General features: G+C 45.8%; 2 protein-coding genes across 5 annotated transcripts in view; one reads left to right on the top strand and one right to left on the bottom strand.

Annotated features, from left to right (window-relative positions):
• Nucleotides 1-1,157: 1,157 nt before the first annotated feature.
• ANAPC16 (anaphase promoting complex subunit 16) lies at nucleotides 1,158-11,550 on the bottom strand. Of its 3 annotated transcripts, none has more exons than XM_062215352.1 (4): nucleotides 11,441-11,550; nucleotides 7,539-7,707; nucleotides 3,311-3,385; nucleotides 1,158-1,973 (listed from the first exon to the last, which is right to left on the bottom strand). In XM_062215352.1, the coding sequence occupies exons 2-4, from the start codon at nucleotides 7,678-7,680 to the stop codon at nucleotides 1,858-1,860; spliced, it is 333 nt and encodes a 110-aa protein (XP_062071336.1). In that variant the 5' UTR covers nucleotides 7,681-7,707; nucleotides 11,441-11,550; the 3' UTR covers nucleotides 1,158-1,857. The 3 variants fall into 3 exon arrangements, with proteins under 3 accessions (XP_062071336.1, XP_062071339.1, XP_062071337.1); XM_062215355.1 differs by lacking the exon at nucleotides 11,441-11,550 and adding an exon at nucleotides 11,059-11,209; XM_062215353.1 differs by lacking the exon at nucleotides 11,441-11,550 and adding an exon at nucleotides 10,592-11,047.
• ASCC1 (activating signal cointegrator 1 complex subunit 1) overlaps nucleotides 11,274-11,601 on the top strand; it is a 103,803-nt gene continuing 103,475 nt past the window's right edge. For both annotated transcript variants that reach the window (XM_062215348.1, XM_062215351.1), the window contains exon 1: nucleotides 11,274-11,383. The gene's annotated coding sequence lies outside the window, so the exon portion shown is untranslated. The remainder of the gene's footprint in view (nucleotides 11,384-11,601) is intronic.

The raw sequence follows: 11,601 nt of genomic DNA, 5'->3' as shown, positions 1-11,601 counted from the left end.
ATTCACCCACCGTGGCACCACTCTTTCCCTCCCTCGCGAGCATCACAAGCCTCGGCAATCCACTGAGCTGGATGCTGGTCCCTGAAAATCCTACTTAACGGTTTATTGAAGTTGAATTTTTCCCTTGTAATTGTCAAGATGTTTTGTTGCTAAAAAGTAAAGAACTCAACTGCTTTCAAACCTAGACCTTGTTGGTTATGAGACATATTAACATGGAAGAGGTGAGTCTGTGGCCTGGTACTTCTTGTGCTCTGATCTGCTTTAGAGATAAGAAATAGCAGGTGGAATTATCAAGCAACTGTGATCTACTTAAGTTCTGCTTGAGCTATGAGTCTTTAACTTCCTTGGGTTCAGCCTCCCTACTGATGGAATGAGGTCGCCACCTCCCTGTCAGGTAGTACATGTAAAACATTTTGAACCCCTGAGATTAAGGCCAGCTGCCACTGGGATTATATTTACTTATAATTAAGCAACTCTAAGCAGATTGGATCCAAGTTATAAAGGAGGAGAAAGGCAAATATGTAGTCTAAGGCAAAATCTGTGTATGATATAACAAGTGATTATCTTTAGTTTTTATTTATTTGAAAGACACACAGACACACGCACATATATATGTAAGAGAGAGAGAATGGATCTCCCAAACACTGGTTCCCTCCCCCAGATATCTGCACCAGCCCGGGCTGGGCCAGACGAAGCCAAGAGCTGGGAACTCAATCCGGGTGCCCCATGCAGATGTTAAGGATCCAACGGTCTGCTGCCTCCCAGGGCGCCATTAGCAGGAAGCTGGAATGTGAAGTGGAGCGAGGACTGGAACCCAGGCACTGCAGTGCGGGCATCCCCAGTGGTGTCTTCACTGCTGCACTCGATGCCTGACCCTATATGAATCTCTGAACTGTGCAGTGTGGACCCTGGGGTCCCACATGGGCGAGCAAAGAGTATGGCTGAGCCTCCCAGGCTTCCCCATCATGGTCTAAAAACCTACTGATGTCAGTAAATTCTCATACCTCCGTAAAGACAAGTTACTCTGAAGTAAAGCAAATCTACCACTTCGTTGGGAGAAATGGTTTTTAAATTTCCTTCTTGTAAAAAGTAATTTGACCTCTTTTCCCTGGTCCAAATCCCTAAGACTTTGAAAGGATAAAGACACCAATTTGGAGTTCTTTCAAAGGATTTATTTGCTACAGAATTTTTGAGTCTCCCAATGTGATAAACTCAGAATTTCTGTGTTAAAAGGATTTTGCTCACTGGTTTATTTTTCTAAGTCCTGCAACATTCAAAAAGCAATTCCTTTAGCCAGCAACTGGCATGTCTAGAAGAGGTTAGAAAAAGTTAGAATCTATAGAATTAGATGTCTAAAAATAGGAGAAAAAATGAACACTTAAAAATTCCTCATTTGGACAAGTCCTGAGTTGAAAACACATTCATCTGCAAAGGAACTGTTTTAGGTCAGAAGCGCTGCACACCGACAGCTCCTGACCATGGACTGGACTGGGGAAGACTTCCAAGCACTGCATCAGTGACAGCATACACACCATTCAGTTGGCCATTTCTGGCATGTGTCCCACGTGGCTTGTGAAAATTTTATAAATCTATCTTAAACCCAAACCTCCTGGTTCTCTGAAACCGATTGTCTTCATCTCTCAATACTTTCTAAAACAAATAAACAAACATTTTCCCTGCAAGATCACACATTTAAGTATTTGTTGCCTGTGGACAGACACAGAGAAACCAAGTATGGATAATGAGTTAACAATTCAGCAATGCAGCTGCGAGTCCCTGTGTGGCTACGGAGGCTGGAAGAAACTTCCTCGCTGGCTCTGCACCTGCTGCACACCAGAGGTGACCATGCAGACGACATTAACCTGAAGAGGGCGTGAACCCCAGCAGCTGCTCAATGGGTTTGAACCGCCACTCATCGGCCTCCAGCTCTTCTACCAAACCAGCGAGTTTTTCCATCCGAGCAACCTGCTGATCTGTGAGGAGGCAAGGAGGTAATGTAAGACACCAGTGCATTTCCCATGAGACTGGCACCAACCACCGACACGACTGGTTCAAAAATAATTTCTAGGTGGATTTTTTTCCCCTTAGTAACTTACTAATGGGATCTTATCCTATGCTGGTCAGATGATTTAGTATTAAAAAAACCCAACAACCCATAAAGATATTCCCAATCATTTTCCATTCACGTTCTCTTTTTAACTATAACAAAGGTGAAACCTTCCAGACCACAGTAAGCATTTACCCCTCTGAACATTCTCAGTATAGTAGGCATTGATTTTTTTTCTCCTGTAGCTGTTAAGTCATCACAGCTCCCAGGCTCCTGACACCCCCACCTTCCATCACATCACAGCGGCCTCAGCGACCAGGTTTCTTTTTTCTTTTCTTTTCTTTTTTTTTTTTTTTTTGACAGGCAGAGTTAGACAGTGAGAGAGAGAGACAGAAAGGTCTTCCTTCCGTTGGTTCACCCCCAAATGGCCGCTACAGCCAGCGCACTGTGCCGATCCGAAGCCAGGAGCCAGGTGCTTCCTCCTGGTCTCCCATGTGGGTGCAGGGGCCCAAGCACTTGGGCCATCCTCCACTGCCTTCCAGGCCACAGCAGAGAGCAGGACTGGAAGAGGAGCAACCAGGACTAGAACCTGGCACCCCAACCAGGACTAGAACCCGGGGTGCTGGCACCGCAGGCGGAGGATTAGCCTAGTGAGCCGTGGCACCGGCTGACCAGGTTTCTTTAGAAATGACAACTCTGTGCTCTGTTCTTTCTTTCCTTGATTTTTTTTTTTTAAGCCTAAAAAGTTTCTCATACTGTTAAAATCATTTTGAAATGAAATGATCACACTGTCAGGTTTTGTAAGCATTCATTCTCTGTGCCCTCGTGATCTGTAGACTACAATCGTGGCTAGCGGTAGAGGCAGCCGCAGCTTCCCCCACAGAATACTTTGAAGGGAGAGCTGGCCTGCTGGGGGAACAGCACCACCAGGATCAGCATCCCCACAGACCTTCAGGCACAACACAGACTCTGGAAGGCAAGGAGGGCAACAGTGAAGGGAGTTCCAGAAAGGACAGGAAAATGGGACCCGGAGCAGGAAGTGGTGACTGCCCTGGAGAGCATCTCCGACTCCTACAAGGAGTCTCAATGTGGACCTCATGTCTGAATGTAGACTTGACAATGCTGTTTAACCTAGGAAGTCCACTTAAATAGCCTCGCTGGGGCTGGGAGTGGTGGGCAGGTTTCTCTCACAGGACGCTGACCTTTCAGAGCGCCCCTCCCCCAGCAAACGTGTTCTCCAGGTCCACAACACCCCGTGCTTACCATGTTTCACCTGTTTAAGTGTGGATGCCACTTGATAGCTGAAAACGGACTCGCAGAGAAATCTCTCAGAGCCATCTACGACCAAAGAGGACAAGGTGTCATCTGCGGTTAGGATCTCACAGCTTCTCATTAACCCAGTCCATCTGTCTATTCTTCCCCCTACTTCTACAGTCAGGGTCTGGTTTTCAGTGTTAACAAACATTTAAAACTAACACTGCTCTGTTGTAATAGCTACTTCTTCTATACCTACAATATTAAAATAGTCCTTTTACTTGCTTAAGAGTTTAAAAATAGTGTTTAAAAAAACAAAAAACAAGTAACCTCAGTTTCACGTCCTGTCAACATCTCCCCTTCCCAAAGGGACAGTTTCTTAACGTTCTATCCTGCGTGTCAGGCAAACATTGGCAGCTGACACACCAGGGGACTTGGCCCTTGTGCTATGAAAACACAAAGGTACACCAAAAGCCCAAATAATTTTCATTATGAAAAGACAAAGCTGAAGGAAAAGTTGTTGATGTTTTAATATATCAAATTACATCATGGTGACCATCACAAAACACTGCTGGGAAATTTCATTCTGAAAACGCAAATTGTAACCTTGATTTTCCAACTGAACCAAAACACTGCAATTTGTATGACGATCAGAGTATGGTGCAAGTTCAGAACTTAGCACTGTACTGGTGCCAAGTACTGCCAACAAGACGGCAGCTAACTTGGTAACCACAGCATCTGGAAACATAAGTTAGTTCATGTTATTCCTTGTCAGGCAAGAGCTGGCACAGCAGAATATATCCCCAAAGATACATAGTTCATGTGGGAAAACCAAACTTTTTAAAAAGGCCACAACCCATTTGGGGCATGTATCTTGTTGGAAAGATTCTGAAACAAGTGGACAGAGCTGCCTTCTTGACCAGGTAGCAGTTCATGCCCGCACTACTGGGTGTCAGGCACTCACCCGTCAATCATGGGTGGATGGGTAAGCTGGGTATTAAGTGACAAGGAGATAGGACGAACCCGTTCTGGCCTTACGTTGAGTTTCACACAAGGTAAAATTTAGTTCAGAAGTCAAGGTAATCAATAAGAAAAACTATGGACATTACATCCAAATGGCTTATATTAACAACCAAATGGCCTTTCTTACAATATTATGTCCAAATTGATGCAAAGATAAAAGGGAAGAAAGAAATGAAATTATAATTTTTGGGATAGACATTCTTCAAGGAGAGTGTTTTTTCTTTTTTACCATTTATTCATTCATCTGAAAGTCAGAGTTACATTAAGAGAGGGAGAGACACAGAAGAGAGAGAGAGGAATGTGTTCTTCCATCTGCTGGTTCACTTCCCAAATGGTTGCAACGACCAAGGCTGGGCCAGGCTGAAGCCAGGAGCCAGGAGCTTAATCCAGGTCTCCAATGTGGGTGCAGGGGCCCAAGCACTTGGGATGCCTTCTTCCTTTGCTTTCCCAGGTACATCAGCAGGGAGCTGGATTGGAAGTGGAGCAGACAGGTCTCCAGCCAGCGCCCACATGGGACGCTGGTGTCACAGGCAGCGGCTCCACGTCTGCTATGCTCAATGCTGGTCCCGCTGCCTCATGTTTAGGAGTACTATGTGGGAGGATGTAGAGGCTATATGCCAATACTATGACATTTTATATAAATGACATGAGCATCCATGGAGTCTAGTATCCAGGGTGGTGGTGTCCTAGAACTTAGATACTGAGGAAGGGCTACTTTCAATTTCAATTTTTAAAAAATTTCACTTGTTTACTTTTACTTAGAAGGCAGAGGGGGAGAGGGGGAGACAGGGGAGGGGAGAAACAGACAAGCGAGATCCCATCTGTCAGTTCATTCCCCAGATGCCCACACTGGCCAGAGCTGAGCGGTCAGGCAAAAGCTGGTAGCTGGGAACTCAATCCTGTGAGAGCGGCAGGACTCAATGGCTTGTGCCAGCACTGCTGCCTCCCAGGGTGCACGTCAGCAGGATGCTGGGATCGTGGGTGGGGCCAGGACTCAAGCCAGGCATTCCAGTATAGGAAACAGGCATCCTGACCACTGTCTTCCCTGCTAGGCCAAATGCCTTTCCCCGATTTAATATTCTTGGTTTGACTTAGGAGAGTTCAGGGGTTGCCATCTCTGCATTATTTTCCATAGTCTGTCTTTAAGTATAAGTAGCTTTAAGTTACTGATGAAGGCTGGCACCGTGGCTCACTTGGCTAATCCTTCGCCTGCAGAACCAGCACCCTGGGTTCTAGTCCCGGTTGGAGCGCCAGATTCTGTCCCAGCTGCTCCTTTTCCAGTCCAGCTCTCTGTTGTGGCCTGGGAAAGCAGCAGAAGGTAGCCCAAGTCCTTGGGCCCCTGCACCCACATAAGAGACCGGGAAGAAGCTCCTGGCTCCTAGCTTCAGATTGGCGCAGCTCCAGCTGTTGTGGCCAACTGGGGAGTAAACCAACAGATGGAAGACCTTTCTGTCTTTCTCTCCCTCTCACTGTCTTTAACTCTACCTCTCAAATAAATACATACATAAATAAATTATATATTTATGTAAATTTGTAGTATTTCAGGCAAAAAGGTCAACATATAAATAAGTTTCAAAACTAGCATTAAGTAGATTTTTTTTAAAAATGTATTTATTTATTTGGAAGGCAATGTTAGAGAGAGGGAGAGATGGACAGAGACAGATTTTGCATCCATTGGCTCGCTCCCCAAATGGCCCCAACAGCCAGGACTGTGCCAGTCCGAGCTGGATCAGAAGTGGAGCAGCCGGGATTCTAACCAGTGTCCAGATGTTCTTTGTCAATGTTTTTCAGAATATGATAAGGGGCTGGCACTGTGGCACAACAGTTGAAGCAGCTGCCTGTGATGCTGGCATCCCATATGAGCACTGATTGGAGTCCTGGCTGCTCCACTTCTGATCCAGCCCCATGCTAATGTGTCTGGGAAGCCAGTGAAAGATAGCCCATGTGCTTGGGCCCCTGCCACACACGACAGACCTCGATGGAACTCCAGGCTCCTGGATTCGCCATGGCCCTGTTCCAGCAGTTGTGGCCACCTGGGCAGTGAACCAGTGGATGCAAGATCTGGATCTGTCTCTCTCTCTCTCCCTCTCTCTGTAATGCTGCCTTCCAAATAAATAATACTTAAAAAAAAAAAAAATGAGAAGACTATCCTTATGAGAGGGTCCTGGACACTGGTCAAAAATGAGGATTCCTGTGCTATGCTAAGAATCTATACACAAGGCCCAGAAATATGTTACTATTATTATTATTTTTGATTTGAGAGAGCAAGCGAGAGCACTCGCATTCACTGGTTCACTCCCTAAATGACCACAATGGCCAGTACTGGAAAGGGGCTGAAGCTGAGAGCTGGGAACTCAATCTAGCTCTCCTCCACGAGTGGTGGCAACCCAATTACTTATGCTATTATGTGCTACCTTCAAAGTATACCATAGCAGAAAGGTGGAACTGGGAGTGAAGCTGAGCCTTGAACCCAGGTACTCTGATATGGGATGCAGGTAGCAATATTAACCTCTAGGCCAAAAGCCTGTCTATAAATGTGTATTTTAAAAAAAGCTCTTCAAGTGATTTTTGATGCTATTAGTCAAGCTCCTAATAATGACATGAATCTCATGAACTGCAGCTACCAACATGGCTTTGTGCTTACAGCCCACGCTGGATCTTGGCCAGCCAGTTTACAACCGTGTGCTCAACAGGATGGTGGAAGACTGCATATACACTTGGCTCTGGGGCCTGCAGGGGGCCAGAAGAGTCATCTCCTTGTTAAAGAGCAGGGTAATAGTTATTATTTTCTCTTAGACCCTCTCTGATGGGATGCTCTTTCTGTAGATTAATTATAGTAGGAAAAAATACCATGAACCTCCCACCATGAAGAGGTAGATGGGTGCAAAGATAAGGCAAACTGGAGAAGGAAGTTAAAGAATTGCTGGTTCTAGTGCCGACTTCCTTTAATGTGGTCAAATAACAACTTTTCTGGACCTAAATAACCCTGGATGACCTCCTTGATTTCCAAAGTCTTTTTTTTTTTCAGCTCCTAAATTGTGACTATGGAGCAAGATTTGTTTTTAAAGATACTATTTTGAGATGGGGACAAGAGATGAAATGTAGAGCTGAAATCAGGACAAACTGATCTCGAATCCATTTAATAGCTTCTTTACAATTAATATTCACTGCAGGTCTAAGGCAAATTATTCAGCAAAAAGCAGCATGAGATCACCTTCTAACATCTCTCCAGCTCCTTTGGGGTAGGTGAAGAGGGCTTTCCGTGGTGGGGCGAGGTCTGAGACACTGAAGCCAGATCCAGTGACAGAACTTCCACTGACCCCACCAGCCGAGGAGGAGGACGACGACGCAGCCATTTCCTCTCCAGGCGAAGGCTCACTTCACTACAGACAAGAAAAACAGCAACTGGCAAGTGTATGGAAGCGCAATCAACAACACTTCACCCCACCGCAAGGGCCAACATACAGTTTTGTACGGAACTGGTTCCCCTGTCTTCTACCTTTTCAACTCCCACAGTCTTTTGGTTTTGAAGCCAAAGCATGTTTAAGAAGTCTGTCTACTGAAAACACTACTTCCTGTGACCAGCAAACTGTGTGTCACTTGAGACTGCCTGAGGGTGATTTACGAGTTATGGAGGGGAGCCGTGGCAGGGCCAAGCACAGATCTGACTGTGGAAATTAAACCACCATCCTCCATAGGACAGTTTGTCTTGGATACACTCTGACCAAACCACACCAAGAAATTCACTTCTAGAATTTTCCACATAAAATCTCAGAGTAACACTGTGTTCTGTTCCCAAGGAAGGGAAAATTGGTTAGGAAATACGTATTGGCCCTTTCATTAAATTTTTTTTAACCTTTCCACCCAAATGTAGTACCGAAACTTATCACTTGGTGGCATCCCAAAACTGGAACAAAACAGCTCAGGAATGATGTTGGAAATCCTGACCTGCTGGAATACAGCAGCTGCTTGTGTTTAGTCCCTGTCATATCAAAAATTCAAATGTAAATGAGAAAATCTACACTGAAGACATGACTTTTTACAAAAGTTCAAAACAGGCACACTCTGTTTACTAGGATAAAGCTTGTGTGGCCCTAACGAAAGATTCTGAAGGGTATACTTAGTAGAAAAATGGTCTAGTACCATGCGGTCTCATGGAAGGTTCTGCTGTGATGTTAAACGCTCTAATGTTCTATTTCTACACTGCCTAATACAGCAGTCACAGCCTCATGTACTGAAGAACTGTATTTAAAATTGTATTGGATGTTAATTAAAATTTAAATAGCTACATGTGGCTAGTGGTTTCTGTATTGGCTACTGCAATTGTACTTAAATTACAAAATCAGTTGACACTGAATTGTGCCCTTTAAGATGATAAATGGTTAATTTTGTGTTATGTAAATTTTAGTCACATTTAAAAAAATGTTTAAAAGGATTTTTAAAATGAATTGCCCTCTGTAATGATCAGAGAACATTTTAGCTGAATATTTTTCATTAAGTGTTTTTGCAGGTAAAATGAATATATTTGTAATAGGAAGTTTAAACTTGTTTTTTAAAGAAGTAGAAAAAAATGAGGGAATGCTATGCATTATATATATATATATGCGTTTTATATATATATATATATCATATATAGTTTCCTAGTCAGAAAAATGATGCACTATGTCTGAAATACTGGCTGTTCTGTTTCCTGGTTTTGCGATGGTGATTTAAGGCTGTAAGAGAAGCAAAGCTTTGCTTCTGATGTCACCGTACATCTATAAGTTACACTGATTAATACTGAAGTAGGATATGGGAACAGTAAGGAAATGCTGTAATTAGATTGCCAGCCTATTAAAAATGCAAATTGGTTAATGACATTTTCAATCTCGCTATTAGATTAACTTCCCTTTTTTCTCTGAGCTCTGATAGATTTTTAAATTGTATTCATATTTATACAGGCAATAACTTTTCTAGTGAGGTTCATATCCATTTCTTTGGGACACACTGGGTCAAAATAGAGCTTGATAAGTTTTTGAATGCTCTTTACAAAGAACTTAAGCAGTATGGGGCCAGGTTAGATTCCCAGCCACCTTATAGAGAGTAGCCTAGTCTTTATTCCCCATCCGCTCAGAGAGACCCCACTTTATTTTGCCAGATCTGGAACTCTAAGCTTGCTCTTACACCCTGTGGAGTGCTCTATTCAGCTGCGCGTTTTGAATTTTGAGATCAGTTCCTCAGCAGAGCACCCAGGCAACTGACTGAGCGAGGACAACCTGAAAAGGTAACCATGGTGTGGTCTCTAAACTGAATAAAATCCAAGGAGGTCCTGTTCATCTCACATGCTTGCAGATTCTCAGTACTATCATCCTACACACACAACAGCCGGGTCTGAAAAGCAGGAGCACAGCATTAGCACAAAGCTAGCTTTAAATGAGCAGTTTTCTGCTGAGGTGGAAATAAACAACCAAGTAATTTCTAGCCCTAAAGATTTAAATTTTAAATGCTATCAGCAAGTGGTAAATGAGAATAAAGGAGAAATTAACAATAAATCCTAGATTCTAACTTCTGAGGGCAGGCATCTGAACTAAGCATAAATGCTGACTTACAGTAAGTAGCTGCTAATTTAAGTGAATGTTTGCTGAATGAATGGAATCTGATTTCTTGGGGTTCCTCTAATCTAGTGTGTTCACTTAGAGATGACAAACCTGAGGCACAGGGACTGTTTTGGCTTATCTGCCATAACATTTTTGAGGAAATGGCTTGCTGGCATGTCCTGTGTCACATGCTGTGTACTGCAGGGCAAAACAGCACGGTGGTATAGAATTCAGACACTGAAGCCTCCCTGCCTGGGTGCAAGTCCTGGTTTTGCCACTCCTTTGCCACATGACCGGACAAATCACTTAACCTTTCTGTTCCTCGATGTCTGTAATATGGGCATATTAACAGAACCTACCTCATAGAGGCATGTGAAGATTAAATTAGTTAACACACACAAAGCAACTGCAAGTTACAGGCTTAGTAAATGCTGACTGCAACTTAAGCTACTCAAAATCGTTAACGGACATTTTCTCCTGGGCCTTGTTTTCTTTTGCAGATCTGTCTTCCATACGTAGGCGTCAACACGTGGGTTCCCCCCACACAGAGACAGCTAGCTCCTGGCGGAGAGCGGCTGTGCTCAGGGGGCACGGTGCCCTCCATCACACACTGCCCTTTCACTCCAACGTTCCTCATCTCAGGCAGAATCCTGTGAGCCTGCAAAGCGGGGTAAGCGACTGGCTTTGCTACCTCCAGGCCTAGCACGGAACCCGGACCACAGGGTTCCCCGGATGAACGAACGTCAGGACACAGCGGCTTAGCACAGCTTCCGCAGGGGACGGCGGAGCTTGGCGTCACGTGCTTCATCCCCTCACTGGGCACATCTATTCACACGGAGCTCTCACTGGGCTGCTGGACCCACGCAGGTGCTCAGCAAGGTTCTGTCGGCTACTCACTGACCATGAAGCATCCTGGTGCTTGGCCCTGGCGGGGAAGTCGGGGCTACTGCCACACAGACAGTCGAGGAGAGCAGTCATGTTTTCGGGGACCCGGCATGGCTGCGTCCGCACTGATGATTAACCACTGACCTTTAGGTAGACAGGCATGCCCTCGCACTCATACACTGCTCTCCTGACATATGGCCATTCTCTTAAAAGGGGTCTCTGCTTTCCAAAAAACCTCATCAAACACAGACGCCCAGTGCAGGGGCGAATTACCATCAGCAAACGACGGTTCCCCTGGCGTTCCGCTTCAGCAGCCGGATTACAATCGAAATCGCACAGCTGCTGCGGCTAACCCTGGGGCGGGCTGGGCAGGTGGGAGGGGCCAGAAGGCCCGCGGCTCCCAACTCCACAGCCACTCTCCCCACTCGGGTCTGTTCCCAGGCAGCGACGCCATCAGCGCCGTCCCACTGCGCAGGCGCCACGCTCGGCCCGCATGCGCAGTCAGTCCGGCGCGGCCTGAAGAAATTTCCCTAGACACACCCGCTGCGGCAGCCTCTTACGTCTCCTGCCACCTTCTCCATTTCCCTAGTCCCTGCAGGTAGGATTCTGGAGGTCGAGCAAGCCCCCGAAGATCCTGGGGCTGTGCGCCACTTACCTCAGCGGCTTTGGCACTTTCCCCCACAGCCCCGCCCCCAGGGCCAGCCAGGGCGGTCGCGCTCACAACGGCGAAGTCGGCGGCGTGCTCGCGCCCGCTCAGGGGGCGCGAGTGGCGGCGGGCGCGCGCCTGCGCCACGGTGGGCGTGGCCCCGGCGGAGG

Source organism: Lepus europaeus, chromosome 17 (genome assembly GCF_033115175.1).
Source record: "Lepus europaeus isolate LE1 chromosome 17, mLepTim1.pri, whole genome shotgun sequence".
In the NCBI taxonomy this organism is placed as follows: Eukaryota; Metazoa; Chordata; class Mammalia; order Lagomorpha; family Leporidae; genus Lepus; species Lepus europaeus.
The sequence above is the reverse complement of the archived record's forward strand: the minus strand, read 5'-3'. Positions and strand labels throughout refer to the sequence as shown.